This window comes from Zeugodacus cucurbitae, chromosome 3 (genome assembly GCF_028554725.1).
Source record: "Zeugodacus cucurbitae isolate PBARC_wt_2022May chromosome 3, idZeuCucr1.2, whole genome shotgun sequence".
Lineage (NCBI taxonomy): Eukaryota > Metazoa > Arthropoda > Insecta > Diptera > Tephritidae > Zeugodacus > Zeugodacus cucurbitae.
In genome coordinates, this window is record NC_071668.1 from 34,645,559 (window position 1) to 34,664,039 (window position 18,481).

An 18,481-nucleotide genomic window follows, 5' to 3' on the forward strand; every position below is an offset into this window, starting at 1 on the left:
ATTTTGACATCGTGGCGGGGGCAGCGCTCATAGGTATGTTTTAGGCGTTCATAAAAAGTATCTTTGATCACATCGTCCTTCTCTTCTGTCGAGGAGTGGGCGCCAATAACCGATATGTTGAAGAACCAATGTTTTGAAGCAGATTGTGGCTAGATATCCATCCAACGTAGTGAATGCCAGAGGGGTTACTCTGTAAGGCGTTACGAAAGAGAATAGCGTTGCGAAGGGAAATCGGTACTCTTTAAAAATTTCGAATTGTAGAAAATGTTGAAATGTTTTTCGTTCACATATTTTCAAAAAAGTTCACATTACTGCCAGAAAAAAAAATAAAATGTAACAAATTCAAAAGCATAAAAGTCAAACACGTAAGGAAATGCAAGGTTCGGGTGTAACCGAACATTTTGTACTATCATTTTATTATATATTGTAAGACTCAGAGACAATGAAAATTGTTTCAAGGGTTGGTAAAACTTTATTACGATTGCAGAATTTGTTTACGGTATCCATAATTGAATGTCTTACATATGTTTTACACTTAAAAGTAATAATATTTTTATACTCTCGCAACAAAAGTTGCTAAGAGAGTATTATAGTTTCGTTCACATAACGGTTGTTTGTAAGTCCTAAAACTAAACGAGTTAGATATAGGGTTATATATACCAAAGTGATCAGGGTGACGAGTAAAGTTCAAATCCGGATGTCTGATCCGAATTTAATAAAATTTCTTCAATAAATTGCGAGAGTATAAAATGTTCGGTTGCACCCGAACTTAGCCTTTCCTTACTTGTTAATTATAACAAAATTTCGATGGCATACTTCTACAATTTGTGTACCTGCAGTTGAATTCGGAATTTCTATAAAGTCATCCGGATTTCAATCCTTCTCGTCGATCTGGTCATTCTCGGTTAACTCTATCTATGTCTTTTAATTTTAGATGTTAAAAAAACGATTATGTAAAAAAACTATTGTTCATGCTGCAAGAGCATAAAAAGTGTACAATATAAAGAATCTTATGTTACATACATAATTCAAATTGTATTGTGTTTTAAATTATTTATTGAAATATGCAAATGAAACCAAACTTTCAAGCAAATACAAAACAATGTGATTACTTTATAGTTCTAAAATATTGAAGTCTATTTTATTTAATAAAGTAAATAATCAGCCTTATTGTAAATTTCATGTGAATAAAACATTCCCATGAATATTTTTTTTCACACGAAAGAAAATTTCGTATCATGAATTTCGTTTGAATGAAAACTTACATTCGAATTTCGGCATTCTGTCTCAAATATTTTTATTTTGATTTCGTGTTGATTCGTATTGAGGCTACAAATGAAGATTCCGTTTATAAAGCCAATTGCGCGACTGTTTTAGCATAAATGGATTAATTATCAATATAACAATTTTCAGTGCTGGCTCGAATTGCATTATCCACCACGGAAAAGGATGTAATAGTATATTCGAAGGGATAATGCAATAAAACAAGTTGAACGGACGCACATTGGATAGCAACTTAATAATCTTGAAACAATCAGAAATTGATTTCGATGGTGGCCCCAATTCAAGAAATAATGTTCCTATTCCAGTGGTCGGCACTGCTTGGCACAATTGTGCCCACTCAAATCACACGTACGCTTACGCTCTATCGTTCAGTCGTTGTCGAACCAGCAACGAATGAACATCGCGCTAAGTGCACTGCGCGAAATGCCTTACTGTTATGAATGTTGTTTAGTGTTATGTATTAAATTTAAGGTTTTAAGCTGTTTAAAGGCACTAATGTTAAGGCTTTTGTGATGCAACATATTTGTTTTAATAATAAAATAATTAAATTGATGAAATTAGCACCAAAATGCATGTTTTATGAAAAAATTGAAAACATTCTCAGAATATAAGGTTACAGTGTTTTCACTGGGTATTCATTATTTCGTGCTCACTTACACAGTCACAATTCCTCTCGGGCAGACCACTGTCCTATTCCTAAATGCATGTACTTTATCGTTATTTTCTTTGTGAAAGCTCATTACTATATCAGGATTTTCCACGAAAATCTTCAACTGTATTTTGTTAATAGACCTTAGGTTAGGCTTTATGGCTGTTCCCACAAGAAGGGGAAAACCTTCAGACTACATATAAGGATAGCCCTTTGTGAATTCAGAAAAAAACCCTAATATATATATTAAAACTCAAACAAAGCGCTGTGAACTTACTGAAAATCTGCATAGGTTGTTTACTTCTACAGCCGGCGATTCACGAAGATGTTCAAACGTGAGATCCACGGAATTTTATTCTTGATCTTGAATAGACGGTGCATTCCATAAGGAATTGTTGAGCGCGAGAAGGGTCTTATGATCTCCCAGCGCCTACCCTGCTCAGCTGAAGCCAAATTGTCCAGTAGATCACAAGGACGTATGTGCTCCTACTTGTTGCAATGTCGCTTAGAAGTTAGCGACTTGAACATTTTGAAGACTTATCAAATTTTCAATTTCATGGCTGCCGTACTAAAACATTTTAGACATATTTTATTTAAAGTGAAGTTTTTTTAGAAAATAATTTATAAATAGGTCGATTTATTTGTTTTAAATAATCGATTGTTATTGGAAATAATATATCAAAGCTATTGTTAGAGCTTTGAATAATTTCACATATTAGTGGCAGCTCTCCAGCGGTCATTGTCGTCTACAAAAATAGAAACATTTGTAATTAGCGACAACTTCAAGCTAACTGCCGTGAAATCGTGCTGTTGTCTAAATGACTGTGTCCATAAGAACTCATGTATTTTAATATTTGACAGATGCTGCTCGTCGCTTGTCGTCGTCTATGTGTTCAAGTTATGTTAAGAAAACTATTATACTCGTGCAACATGTTACGATTTCTTTTTAATTGTATAGATTGTAATAGGTTGTTTATTACATAAAATCTCAACCCTTTCATCCTAGAAATATATATCGTTTCTATCAGACATGTTCTGCAAATCGTTTTCGAGCAATATTTTCCCATTTTCCGTTTCCAAATCGTTTGAGATGTTTTCCAAATTGTTTTATTTTGGGTTTTTTGAACATCAGCAAATCGTTTGGCGCACTGTCAACAGGCAAGCAGCAAATCCACTTCGTATTTCCGAAACTCAAGAAGAAGTTTTGAAACATAATTCACTCGTACAATCATCGCATTTTGCTGAAAACTTTGGGAATAAAAATGTTAACACTGTTCTTCCACCCAGAGCAATATCGGTATACTTTGAAAACTGTAACAAATAATTCAGCTGTTTCAAATTTAAATTATAATCAAATGAAATCGAACGAATTGCAGAACACCTAAAACTAAATCGTACAAATTGTTATTTCGGATCCACGCATAGAAAATTTCCCCTTTCGCATTTGTCGTATTCTATAATTCGAATTTCGATTTGAAAACAGAGGATATGCCAATATTATTAATTTAATTAATTTCGGGTGTAACCGAAAATTATAGACTCTCGCAGTTGATTTAATTAATTTTATTAAGTTAGCATGCAAATTGACCCATATATTCCTATAGTATTATATATAGACGATTTCACTCATTCTAGCCAAAAAGATCCATTATATCCAAGATTATACGGTCACTTAATATTACTAATATATCTCACACAATATCTGTTGCAATAGCAATCTCCTTATAGTGCCAAGAAACACGTGTATCAAGTTTCATTAAGATACTTATCTCAATTATCACCCAAGTTATGTCGTCCTGATTATTATATCCAGACCATGTAGTTTTAGGTGCTACAAAAAACCGAAACGACCCTAGAAAGTTTGGTTTATGTCGCTTAAGTAGTTTACGCGGTATGCACAAAAAACTTATTAGGAGGCGCGGCCACGCCCACCTTCTCAAAAAAATTTAATCCAAATATGCCCCTTTCTAGTGCGATCTCTGGAGCCAAATTTTACTTGTTGAGTTTTATTTATGACTTGTCGCCATTTTGAGGGTGTGGCAGTGGTTCGATTTCGTACATTTGCAATACCAACCTTCTCATTGTGCCAAGGAATATGTGAAGCAAGTTTCATTATCTAAATTTTTACTCAAGTTATCGCTTGCACGGTTAGACGGACAGACACACATCCGGATTTCAACTCCACTCGTTATACTGATAAATTATGTAGGACAGTGCTTCCCAAGCTTAGTTTTGCCATGACCCGGTAATTTTCACACTGTCCTTTCGTGACCCACTTAAAAATATTCAACTCAAGACGGTTACATGAGATTAAATAATACACGTTTAATAATAGTAAGATAAATGTTTTATTAATATTAAATTATAATATTTTGGTATCTTTAGTACTCACTTTTTAGTGCGAAGTTTGTAGTTGTTGCTTATTTTTAATTATAGATTTCAAGTTTGCTGAAATTGCTGAAAGTTTTATTCTGAGATCGGGTTCCACTTCCAGTCTGTTTCGATATTTATTTTTAAGGTAAACTAGTGAAAACCCAGCTTCACATTTGTAAGTGGTCACAAAAGTCATTGCTTAATGAGCTAGTATTGTGTATTTTTGACGACAAGATAACCAAAACTCAATCAATGGTCTTGTGTCAAATGTATCCTTGAATGCTGTATCAGTTGACAGTTCAATCTCTCGAATCGACATCTGAATCTGGAAAATTTGTTTCGGAACCTAACTTGAATGTAAATGGATTTCTTATCCAAGCGTTGTTGCCATCGATTGGAGGACAATATTCTTCAAGATTCCTCTCCAGCTCTAATAAATGTTCTTTAAATTGAGTTAAGATGTCTTGTGGCAATGCAGTAATGTTATACTCTTTTTGTATTTCACATAATTACTAAATACTTTAAAGTTCCCTGTCTCCGCGCGTTGCAACCACACTATAAGCCTTTTTATTGCAGCTTCCACTTTGTCTTGCACTTTAAATATTGTTACATTGTTACCTTGCAGTGTCATATTTAGATTATTTAAAAATTCAAAAATATCAGATATGTAAGCCACTTTTACCAACCAGCTAACATCATGAAATCTGTCCTTGAATTCAAAGCTGTTGGGGTATGTTGCTCCAAAAAAACTTTTACTTCTTTTAATTCAATAAGCCTTTTTAAGACATTACCTCTTGACAGCCATCGCACCTAACAGTGTAAAAGAAGATGTTCGTGATCACTTCCCATTTCTTTGCACAAAACAGAGAACAATCTTGAGGTAAGTGGACGAGATTTTATGAAGTTAATGAACTTTACACACTCTTGCATCGTTGCTGTTAAGGGTAAGGGCATTTTTTGACGGCTAATGCTTCCCTATGAATGCTACAGTGCGTCCATACACATTCCGGAGCTGTGGCTTTTTCCTTGGATAAAGTCCAGTACGAATGCCTGACATTGCTCGTGCGCCATCACTACTTAATCCCACACACTTCTACCATTCAATGTTATTTTTGTTGATATAATCATTAATCAAGTTAAATATTTCTTCGGAGGTCGTTCGTGTTGGCAAAGATTTACAGAACAAAAACTCTTCATAAATAGTATTATCATAATCATATCGTACAAAACATATCAGATTGGCATTATCGGAAATGTCTGTACTTTCATCGACTTGTAAGGAAAAATAATGATATAATTTCAGATGGATTGGATGAAATGTTAAGTATAAATGCGTTTTATTGTCAATTTCTGTTCAAAGTGCGATAAATTCGGTGCACAAGTGTGCAAACCATAATATATTCGTTCGTTAACAACGGGAATTTGCATCCAAAGCAACGTTCGGGAAGACCAAAAATTTGAACGCCCCTTGAAGAACGCAATATCGTGCTGGTTTTCATGGACGAATCGCGCGTCGTAAGCCATACATAGGTAAGGTTAGACATAGGCAGAAAGAAGAGGTTGACGTTTGCTAAAAAAACTTTTATACAAGCCCTATTCGTTTTGGGAAAATATTCTGCACAACAAACTGAATAAAATCAAATGGGTTGATCTTACTCAAATCAAACTTACTTTCGCTCAAACAAGTGAATTTACACAAACATGTTCGATCAATCCACTCATAAATATCCGAAAGACGTGTTCGACAACTTGAGTGTGATTTTATTCAATGCTGAGTTTTGTTAAATGTGAGTAAAAATTTTGTTGTATGATGAAATCAAGAAAAATGTGATTTTTGCTGATCTCTGCTGTATATACAGTTTGTCAACTAATTCTTTGCAAAATGCAAATTGATACAAAAAATTTGCTTCGGCATTAAATTTCTACAACAAAGGTTTAGTTTTTAAGGATTTTTCAGTTAATGTATTATTATAAGATATACCTAGTAATAGAATATGTAAAAAAACAACAAAAGTGAAAACAAAAACATATAATAGGCCTGGAATAAGCAAAATCAACAAAAAAGCAATTGTCAATGAATTCTTTGCAAAATGCAACCACAAGTCGAAGAGAGATTCATGAGAAATTAACGGGACATTCTTTAAAAAAAACCAACACGAATACTTTTGGAAATATTGTCTGCAAATGAGTTCACGATAAATTTAAACATTTGGTATATTTTATTTCAAAGAAAAATATAAAAATTGGTCTGCAAAATTTATAATATTAAGCTATTATTCAGGGGCAAAAAAATAAAATATACTGCATTTGAAGAAGCCTTGAGACAAACTTTTAGGACTTTCGCTTGGCATTTACCTTAAATATTGCAATTTATATGCATACATATATAAAAGGAAGTGGTGTTAGCTGCACTGTTTATAACTGAAGGACGTCTGAACCGATTTGGCTTAAATTTAGTTTGGAGGTAGCTTAGGACCGGGGCTGAAAATAGCATACTATTTATTCCATTCCCGTGACGAGAACGTGAGTTCTAAGTAAATTTTTTTATTACGGTTATAATAATTCCAATTGGATATCTTAACATATCTTACAGAAATTGTGCCTCATATAATGCCCATGCGTTTTTTTATCCAAAATTTTGCATTATAAAATTCAATGTCAGTGTGGTAAAATTTGCTTATTGAGAAAGGGGTTAATATAGCAATAATTGAATCTGTTTGTCTTTTAGTGCAGTGTGTTTATATTTATGGTATTTTAACCAAGTTTGTTTTTTAATTTTGTTTTTTTTTCGCTCTTCGGTCAATGTAACATTTATATAACATGGGATAGGATATAACATAAACGGGAACGGAAATGCGATCACCAGAAATTAAATTAAATAGTTCAAATAAGTGTACCCCTGTTGAATACCCAACAAAAAGATGCCTGGATGCCCCTGGTAGTTCTGAAAAGACATTCCTCATGCCTTTAGTTTTAGCCATTGTTCGTGCGTGAATAGCAGCCACATTGTTAGAAGGATGACGTACAGCTCATTCAAGACTATAATTATAGTCAAATCTTCAAATTGTGGAATAATCAACATGTAATATTGCAAAACACTCCGTGATGGCCCAAGTTTTAAAGGTATCAAAAGTTATCATATAGGATGAATACACAATGGTCCATAAACGTGCATTGGAAGCACTTAACCGAACAGTAAAAGATCTACACAATGACAAGGACAACAGACATGAGTATTGTGTTACTGTCATCTAGTCTGTTGAATATATCTCTGAGCAATTGCTGAATATTGGTAATCATCAAGTACGTTTCGAAATTTCTGTAATGCCTAAGCCAGACATATGGTTTCTATACTAAGATGCATACCACAATAAAAGCTCAAGAAACCATATACCAGCATTGTGACACACATGTAGTATATTGTACTATGTTTACATTCATCAGCTGATACAAATAAATTCAAGCAAAATGTAATTATGAATAACAGGCAGGAAAATTGATCCTGACTTAGTTATAACTTCAAGCAATCTTAAAATATTATTGTCCAATATAATTATTACATATTACATATTTTTCACATAATTTTTTTCAAACTTTATTTTTTGATTTCAATTAATTTTGAATTTAATTTATTTTCTGTATGTCAAAATGTCAGCAAACATATGATTGTGGCAGAAGAGCTTAAAGCTTTCGGTGTGTTCAATGCAATCCATTGTAGTATATTTCACAACACCACAAAATTTCAATGGTTTCTAGAACTCTATTGTAGTACGGAACACCATTTGCTTTCAAACAAAATTCGGAAAACCGGTGATACACATATGGTTTCTGAAGCATACTACAATGTATGTGGGTGATAAAGGGTTAAACGACAGCCGTCGAACACACTAAATAAGAAGAAGCATCGACATCCACCATCCACCGACGCCTTGATAGAAGAAGAACTATACGAGCTTGCAACAGTTACAGTTTGAGTTTAAAGACGGACGCGAAACGACGTGGCACGTATAAAATGTGCATATAAGACGACGCGCATTAATTCTCCTTATTAAATATAATAACTTTAAATTTGTTCAACTAATTAATAACTTTAACCTCTTGTTAAACTTGTAACTAACTTTTAATTTAAAAATGTATTTTTCAATTAATAAATAATAATCATTCGTTTTAATAAAATCCCACATAAATAGGGGCTCAACATAAAAAACTAAAGTGTAAACTGAAAGTGTAAATAAAAGTGATAAGACTCTACAAAAAATAAAACATTAAACTATTTCGTTGGCAAAATTTAAAGATCTTGCACATAAAATAAGTGAAGTGTATAAACATTCATATAAAGAAACATATGTGCATACATAGCCGAAATGGCATGTCTCAACGATTTCATGCAGTACAGCCTGCGCAATAGCAGCAAGCCTAAATTGCGACGTTACATAAATACATCTTTGAAAGCGAAGGCGACAGAAGTAACCGCCGACGCCTCAGAGAATTTTCTGGATTCACATACGACGAAGGCAGCGCTGAATACAACCAGAAAGCAGATTACATAAATACGAATCTAAACGAAAACGACCTAGTAACAATATGCAACATGTTAGAAATCGACTACAATGAAGCTGACATAAAGCTGCACATTTTCAAAAACTTACGACGTAACCACTTGTTAGCCGATCTGAAAATGACGACAACGAGAGTAATAACGATGCGGAGAGTAACAGCAAGCTTAGCGAAAATAAGGGTGAAATTACAAACTACTACAGTTTCCCTACAGGTACAACTGAAAGAGATGATCATGAACAAAACACGAATCAAACAAACGCGAGAAACAACGATATACGCATGAGCAATAGTATTGCAAAGCATACACCAAAATTTGCTATAACAATGCGCGACGTAGAGGACTCAATTAGAATTTTCGATGGTTCTGATAAGATTCCAATAGAACTATGGGTAGAAGAATTCGAAGAACAAGCAATCGTGATGCAATGGGACAATTTACAAAAACTGGTGTTCGCGAAAAAATCGATACGCGGTATAGCTAAAAAGTTTGTGTTAAGTGAAAGAGGCCTAAATTCGTGGCAAAAACTAAAAGACGTTCTGAATTCAATTCAACAACAAATAGTGCAATGTTACACAAGCGACTATGTGAATGTAAAATACGTGAAAACGAAAGTGTGCAAGAATATTTCTACACTATGAAAGAAATTAACTCCCAAGGTAATATCGAAAATGATGCGTTAATGCAATATATAATTGATGACATTACTGACTTGAGTGCAAACAAAGCGATGTTATATGGTGGCAAAAATTTAGAAGATTTTAAAGAAAAGTTGAAGTTCTACGAAATTATGTGCAAACGCAATACGAATAAACAAGGTATAACCACAATAAAAAAGAGTATACAAAGTAATGTGAAAAAAGAAATCAACTGTTTTAACTGCGGTGAAAAAGGACATTTGTCTAACAACTGCAAGAATAAGGAAAGAGGCAGAAAGTGTTTCAAATGTAATCAATTCGGACATATTTCGGTGAACTGTGAACAAAAGAGAAAAGAGACAAATGCAAATACTCGCCAAATCGTAGCAAGTCGTGATTTAACTAATAAGAACGTCAAAATCGGTGATAAATACTACATATCATTGTTCGACACTGATAGCAAATTTAATATAGTAACAAAAGCGGTGTATAACAATTTACACAAAACAAAATTAAGTGCATGTAATATATCATTAATCGGGTTTGGTGGAAATATGAAAGAAAATAAAATCAAACCGGACGGTTACTTCGATCACGATATACAAATAGACGGTCAAATATTTCATTTAACGTTCTACGTTATTCCAACCAAGTGTATGGATATCGATGTGGTCCTTGGCGAAGACTTATGTTTAAAGGCAGAAATAACAATTAGCCGTGAAGGTTTAAAAATTAAAAAGATCCAAGTGGACAACGAAAATAATGAAGAAGTGCCATTTATGAAGATAAATGTGTTGACTGACAATTTTGAACTAGATATTGGTAATAACGCGAGTGCGATAGCCAAACAAAAAGTGCGCGAATTAATATACAATTATGAACCCAAAAAGATTGCTACAACTGATGTAGAAATGCGAATTGTACTTAGTGATGAATCGCCAATTTTTTGTAGACCACGCCGGGTACCTTTCCCGCAAGTAGCTATCGTTAACAATCAAATCGACGAATGGCTTAAAGACGGTATAATCGAAGAATCAAACTCTGACTTTACAAGTTCAGTTGTTTTAGTTAAAAAAAGAGACGGGTCACATAGACTTTGCGTTGTTTATCGACAAATTAATAAAGTAATTATTAAAGATCGATACCCACTCCCGCTTATAGACGACCAATTAGATCGATTACAAGATGCAACAATTTTTAGTACCATAGACCTTAAAAATGGATTTTTCCACGTTCCGGTAGCAGAACGCAGTAAAAAATACACATCGTTTGTAACACAAAATGGTCAATACCAATTTAATAAAGTACCGTTTGGATAATCGAATTCTCCGGGAGCTTTTCAGAGACACATAAACGCAATCTTCAGAAATTTTGCACGACAAGGTATTGCATTGCCATACACCGACGACATTATAATCCCAGGTAAAAACGAAGAACACGCAGTAAGTAATTTAGAGAAAGTAATCAACACATGCAGAGACTACGGGTTGCAGTTAAACATTAAAAAATGCCATTTCTTGAAAAAGAAAGTCACATTTCTCGGATACGTTATAGAAAACCAGACGCTACGGCCATCACCAGAGAAAATAGAAGCTGTTTTAAACTATAAAACACCACAGACGACAAAAAAAACTTCTTAGTTTTTTGGGATTGGCAGGTCATTTTAGAAAGTTCATACCAAATTATTCTATTATTGCCAAACCATTAACAGACATGACTAAACAAAATTGTTCATTTAAAATCGGACATGAAGAAGAAACAGGTTTCGATTTACTCAAGAAAGCTCTAGTCGAAAATCCCGTACTTGGTATTTATAATCAGAAGTACGAAACGGAGCTTCATACTGACGCTTCTATAGACGGTTTCGGGGCTATGTTATCACAGAAGTCTCCAAACGACGGACAACTTCATCCAATTTTCTACATGAGTAGAAAAACGACTGATGATCAAAGAAAATTCACAAGCTATGAACTTGAAATACTTGCGGTGGTAGAAGCGCTAACAAAGTTTAGAGTGTACTTATTGGGTATAAAATTTAAATTAGTTACGCACTGTAACGCATTCACGAAGACGTTAGAAAAGAAAAACCTGTGTACACGTGTAGCAAGATGGATACTATTGTTACAAGAATTCGACTATATGGTTGAACACAGAAGTGGCAATCGTATGAAACATGTCGACGCTCTCAGCCGATACGCAATTATGATGATACACTACGATGACTTAACCATTATAATAAGCCAAGCACAACAATAAGACGAAAAATTAATCGCAATCCGAGAAGTACTCAACAATAATAAAAGTTCCTATGATGACTATTTTCTTAGATCGAATATTTTATACAAAATCTATAATGGTAATGAATTAATAGTAGTTCCAGAATGTATGCAAAATCAAATTATTGCACGTGCTCATGACAGAGGCCATTTCGGGGTTAAGAAGACAAAAGATCTCATCATTCAAGAATATTTCATACAAAACGTCGACGATAAGATTAAGAAATACATTAGTTGCTGCATACCTTGTATACTAAGCAATCATAAACGAGGCAAACAAGAAGGATTACTACATCCGCTGAACAAAGAGGAAACACCACTACATACTTTTCATATAGATTTTCTGGGTCCGCTAGAGTCAACAAATAAAAACTACAAGCATATTTTGGCAGTGGTTGACTCATTTACTAAGTTTTGTTGACTGTATCCATCTAAATCGACTACTACGTCCGAAGTAATATCGAAGCTACAAATTCAGAGCATGATTTTCGGAAATCCAGCAAATATTATCTGCGACAGAGGTGCTGCTTTTTCCTCAAACGACTTCCAAAAATATTGTGACAATGAAAACATAAAGCTGTTCCAGATAACAACAGGACTACCTCGAGTAAGTGGGCAAGTCGAAAGGCTGAACGCTATCATTATTTCAGTTTTATCGAAACTCAGCATAGATGACCCATCGAAATGGTACAGATACGTGGACAGAGTTCAACAAGCAGTTAATTCAACGTATTCAAGAAGTATAAACGCTACGCCATTTGAATTATTAATCGGAAAAAAGATGACCCTCAAATACGCGATCTCATCCAGCAAGATATTACAGTATTATTCAACAACGAACGCTGTGAACAACGTAAGCAAGCAAAATTACAAATACTTAAAATTCAGAGCGAGAACAAGAAGACGTACAACTTGAGACGCAAACAAGCACAGCAGTATAAAATCAATGACTTGGTGGCAATCAAGCGCACGCAATTTGGTAGCGGTCTTAAACTAAAATCTAAATTTTTAGGACCCTATCAAATAACTAAGATCAAAAATAATAACTCATACGACGTACGAAAACTTACAAACGCAGAAGGTCCTATCAACACAACAACTGCAGCTGAATATATGAAGCCATGGGTGAAAGACAACGACGCAACATTCGGGTCGAATGTACAACAGGATGGCCGAATGTTAGTGATAAAGGGTTAAACGCCAGCCGTCGAACACACTAAACAAGAAGAAGCATCGACATCCACCATCCACCGACGCCTTGATAGAAGAAGAACTTTACGAGCTTGCAACAGTTACAGTTTGAGTTTAAAGACGGACGCGAAACGACGTGGCACGTATAAAATGTGCATATAAGACGACGCGCATTAATTCTCCTTATTAAATATAATAACTTTAAATTTGTTCAACTAATTAATAACTTTAACCTCTTATTAAACTTGTAACCAACTTTTAATTTAAAAATGGATTTTTCAATTAATAAATAATAATAATTCCTTTTAATAAAATCCCACAGGTATACTACATGTCTGTCTCAGGTATAAATTTGTATTATCGAAAAACAATCTCATCAACAAGGTATTCCCAAACAAAAATAATGAATGGTTGAGTGGGCGGCTAAGAATGAAGACATAACTACATAATTCAGAATGAGATCATTGGTACACTTCATTCATTCAAATCTATTGACTGTGTAAGAAATGAGGATGAAGCCACCAACTATTCAATTGAATTTTTTAACTCCTTGGATGTGCTTGGCTTGCCGCCGTACAATTTACAACTAAAGATTGGCTCCTTAGTAATCATACTTGGAAACTTAAACCAACTAAAACTATGCACCGAAACGCGTTTGATGGTAAAAAAAGAAGTTCTCATCGAGGATCTCGATAATCCCTACCAATATAACGTTTGAGTTTAAACGACTTTAATTTCCGATTCGTTAACTTATAAATATTTACAAATGACAGGCCAATCCTTGAAAGTCAATTATAAAACGAAAAATGTCGTCTATCACAAGGTGCTTGACTGGAGAGTGCAAACTAGGGCTCTTAAAATTATTCGATTAACCTGAAAACCGATTATTCGAATATCCGGTTTGTAACCGCTCGTACGAATATTAACCGAATAGCACTATTCGACTAGTCGCAATGTTACGACTATTCGAATAGTCGCTCTACTGCGGTTATTCGAATAGTTATACTGTCACTATTCGAATAAATGAAATTGTTTGAAATCCAAGCAGCCTTTGATTTTTGTTTGTTTTTACTTATGAAAATGTCAATTGTGCGCATTTTTCCTGTGTTTCACATTTTTTAATAAAAATAGAAATTTACTGAACTTTCAATATTCGAATAGTCGACAACGAACGGTTAACCGAATAGTCGGACGTGAGCGGTTAATCGAATAGTCGATGATTGACGACTATCCGAATAGTGCAAACCGAATATTATTATTCGAATAATGCCCTATTCGGTTAACTCGGTTAGTCGAATACCAAGAGCTCTAGTGCAAACAAATTAAGAATAATTAAAATACTTTATTTTTTATATTATTCTAATACAGAAATGAATTCAATAAAATCAAAAACTCCTTATTTATTGCCTCTAAGGCAAGTAGATAAAAAAAGTAGATAAAACCACAAAAATTTGCTTGTAAGTGGTGGAGAAAAATATAAAAAAGGATTACAACAACAACAGTAATCATGAAGAAGTGAGAAGAGAGTAGAATCTTCCCCAATACTCGTCCCATGTAGCCAGGAAAAGCACAAGAGTTATTTCGTCTTTGCCAGTTGTTACTCCATTAAATATACTCATAGTTGGATAGTTCATAACAAATCTTTTTTCATGTTTTAATATCACTAAAATTTTTTTTATTAAAATAATGGAACAAATTTTACTCACTACAAATTGTTTATATAAAAAATATAACATTTTAACTTTTTTAATTACAGGAAGATGATTTAATTGCCACAGTTGAAGAAAGCTCTTTCTATCAACGCCGATATGGCAAATATTTCGACATGGTTATAGTAAATGATGACTTTGACAGTTCTTTTCAACAAGTTGTGAAAGTACTCGACGAAATGAGTCATGAGGAGCAGTGGGTCCCTGTTAATTGGATATATTAAAACAAAAGGTCCATTATAGCCTTTTCGCACAGCCAAATAAATTTAGTACATTAAGATTATAATTGAAAAATCAGGTTTTGCCTTTCGCATAGCCGGCTACCCGATTAACGATCAGCTGTTTTTTTTTATAAGAAGTTAGTAAGTTTCGTCAGCTGAGTGCTATTTTACCAATAAACACACCAAATTTATAGCGTGGTCAACAATCCGCAGAGTTGAATTCCAGTTCCAAGTCGCTTTATATTCTATTAAGAATGAACTATGATGAATGAAAATAAGATTTTTATTTTATATGATAAATCGATCTAAATCAGCGCTTTAATCGTGCAAAGCAAAGCAATTTATTAATTAACTCCTGTGCGAAAAGGCTATTAAAGTCGATTGAATATACATTTTTAAGGAAATTAGCACACCGCTAAATATGGCATAATTCGATTCGTACCATTACATGTATTAAAAAAATACTTATAAATAATTTTTTTTTTGTTTGGGAAATAAATTTTTCTTAAATACTTTCACTAAAGATAATTGTTATTTTGATATAATAGTATTTAAAAGTGGAGAATCGTTCTGCTGTCGGTTGTGATTGCAGCTTTTCAATGTCGAACTTTCCTGTTGACGGGAGCGCTGTGCTGCACAGAGGCGGGTGCGTATCTTTGTACTACAGACAACAATATTTTGGGGCATCGGCGATGTTTCTTTATAGTTTTTTATTGTAACGAAAATGGTACCAGAACAAACTGGAATTGACAACGAATTCGATAACTTTACAGATTTATCCAGTCTTTGATATTCGTAGTTACCAGAGTGTTCGAGTGGCGATGCATTGCCGACTATATAAGGGCTGCCGGACTTGCAGCAAGGTACAGTTCTAATAAAAGAGTTGTCGAGTATAGTGTAAACAAGTTATAAGTTAGAGTTGTAAAGTAGAGTATTGAGTAATAACGTGTAAAATTATAACGATTTAGAAATAGAGTTTAGTGTATAGCCATTAAAGTGTGACTTTTATTTGACAATCCAGTGATCGAACTCAGGATAGAGTTTCGGCGTAAGCGACAGATTTTGGAATTCCGTTACAGTTGATGTAAGAAGTGGAATAAAATTCCATAGGAGATAATGGTTAAGTTCAATACCATAACGCAAAAAGGAGTTGGAACAACGAGGCTTAGCAACGAATGGGTTGAAAGCTGAGTTACAAGCCCGGTTGCGAGAATACATGGAAGAAGAAAAAATCACGTTGACGAATATGTTTTCCAATCGGTGTTGGAGGAATCAACAACGAAGATAGAAGAAAAGGAAGGGACTCCATGTTCGTCAGTACTAATGGACATGAACATGTTTTTGTCCGGAATGTCTTAAATGTCAGCCCAAATGTCGCAAAGCTTAGATATTGTCGCAGTTGTCTTCGCAGATGTCGTCACAGTTTAAAGCGCAGGACGAGCGTTGGTCAATCCTCATGGCAGAGTTGCCATCCAAATTTTCAGCTCAGGTTTCTTCACAGCTTAAAGAAGAAGGGGTGTCAATACAGTCAGAGGTGAATGATGTATCTTTCCAATTGAAAGAGCAGGAGGAACTTAAGTCAATGGATGAGATTTCAAATAAAGCGGATGTGTCAATACAGTTGGAAGAGCATGAAAATATTTTGTCAACACAGTCCGAAGCGAATGAGGCGCGTATCTTAAGTCTTTTTGGAAGCGCATGGGCAGATTTTGTCAACACAGTCGGAAGTGAACGGTGGTGTCTGCACAGTTGGAAAAGCAGGAGGAGGAGTCAATGGATGTGACCTCAAATAGAGCAGACATGTTAAATAGCTGGAAGAGCATGGGGAGAAGATGTCCACATATTTGGAAGCGAATGGGACGTGTGTGCCAACACAGCTGAAAGTGCATGGAAACTGTATACCATCGCATGTTTCAACACCGGTGTCCACCCAATTTAAGGAGCAGGAGGCACATATATCGACGCAGGTGATCCCAGAGGAGACAGACGTGTCATGGACTAAATATTGTGATTTGAAAGAAAAAGATTCTCAACAACATGAGGCTCCAGGTGTGAAAAGTCCAAAAAAGAAGAAATGGATGCAAAACTTCTAGTCGCAAAAATTTAGTGGAACAGTTTTAAGTCGGTGGCTGGTTGCTTATTTCGAGGAAAAGCAAATAAGTACGAAGCTCCCGATCTCTCATGATTGTTCGGGATAAAAGATGACCTAAAATTCGCAACGAGATGCACAAAGGTCCAAATCAAGGATACTTGAGAATCAGGAATGCCTTGGAAAAATTTAACGATCAATTTTATTGTGTTGGTTGTCGTCAATCAATAAGAGAGTGCATCACAACTAAAGTGTCGAGTTCTAAGAGTCATGGTCAGATGAGGCAGTACAGTCCAGCACAGCGATTCGCCATGGTTGCAGCTGGTCCATTACCTTCCAGCAAATCAAGAAACAGGAGTGTTTTGGTGGTCAGGAAGGAGGAATATCAATCCAAGCCAAAATTCTAACGAGATGGCGAATGTGTGCATCAACTATTTGGAAATGAGCCACAAGCTGGCTGTTCGGAAAATACTTGCAGTTACATTGCATCCAAAGTCCGATAGCATCGTGGAACGATTCATCCGAAATTTGGAAGAGCATTTTAGACAGGTAGTGGACAGGTATCATCTGCTGTACAGGAATCAACGGTGTAGACGACTGCGTGGATAATGTTTGGTTAAATCCATCATAAAGTTTAGGATTAATGCCAATGGAGAAAGGAATGCTAAGAAGGACAACAATGTCCTAAAAGACGAAATTAAAGGAAGGAATGCTAAGCGTTTGGTTCTGGAAGTATGTCTAATCGGGACGATCTGACTTAAGCGGAGGGCAGTGTAACGAAAATGGTACCAGAAAAAACGGGAATTGACAATCGAAATTGATTACTTGCCAGATTTATCGAGACATCGATATTCATAGTTGCCAGAATGTTTGAGTGGCGATGTATTGCCAACAGTCGACTATATAAGGGCTGCCGGACTATCAGTAAGACACAGTTCTAATAAGAGAGTTGTCGAGTAAGGATAATTCTTTAGAGAGAGTTATCGAGTAAAGTGTAAACAAGTTATAAGTTAGAGTTGTAAAGTAGAGTATTGAATATTAATGTATTATGTTATAACGATTTAGAAATAAAGTTAAGTGTATAGCCATTAAAGTGTTACTTTTATTTGACAATCCAATGATCGAACTCTGGGTAGAGTTTCAGCGTAAACGACAAATTTTGGAAATCCGTTTCATTATTATTATATTTTAATTTCATTACTTATGGTAACTCTACTTGCCACTTTGACACTTTCCCTTTCCCGTTAATAATAAATAAACCATGAGACTTATTCCCTTTTTCTTTGGTGACCCCTGGTGAACATTACCACTTTTTAATTATTATTTTTTGTTAATTTCTTGCAATGTGTCTCGACGAAAGTGAACTGGTTTCGGAAGGAGGAAACATCATGGAAAGTGTTATGACACAACATAGAGACGTATTTTTATTTGTTAAATTTTTGGTTCGTTGCAACCGCCATCGTGGAGGACGTGACAATATCTAACATTGTTTA

General features: G+C 34.8%; 1 protein-coding gene across 10 annotated transcripts in view; it reads left to right on the forward strand.

The window, feature by feature from the left end:
* The window catches only part of LOC105219786 (protein PALS2), a 111,800-nt gene extending 96,373 nt beyond the window's left edge, over nt 1-15,427 (forward strand). For all 10 annotated transcript variants that reach the window (XM_054226427.1, XM_054226422.1, XM_054226424.1 and 7 more), the window contains one exon: nt 14,726-15,427. In XM_054226427.1, coding sequence (XP_054082402.1) covers nt 14,726-14,902 — 177 coding nt within the window. In that variant the 3' untranslated portion in view covers nt 14,903-15,427. The remainder of the gene's footprint in view (nt 1-14,725) is intronic.
* The last annotated feature ends 3,054 nt before the right edge of the window (nt 15,428-18,481 follow it).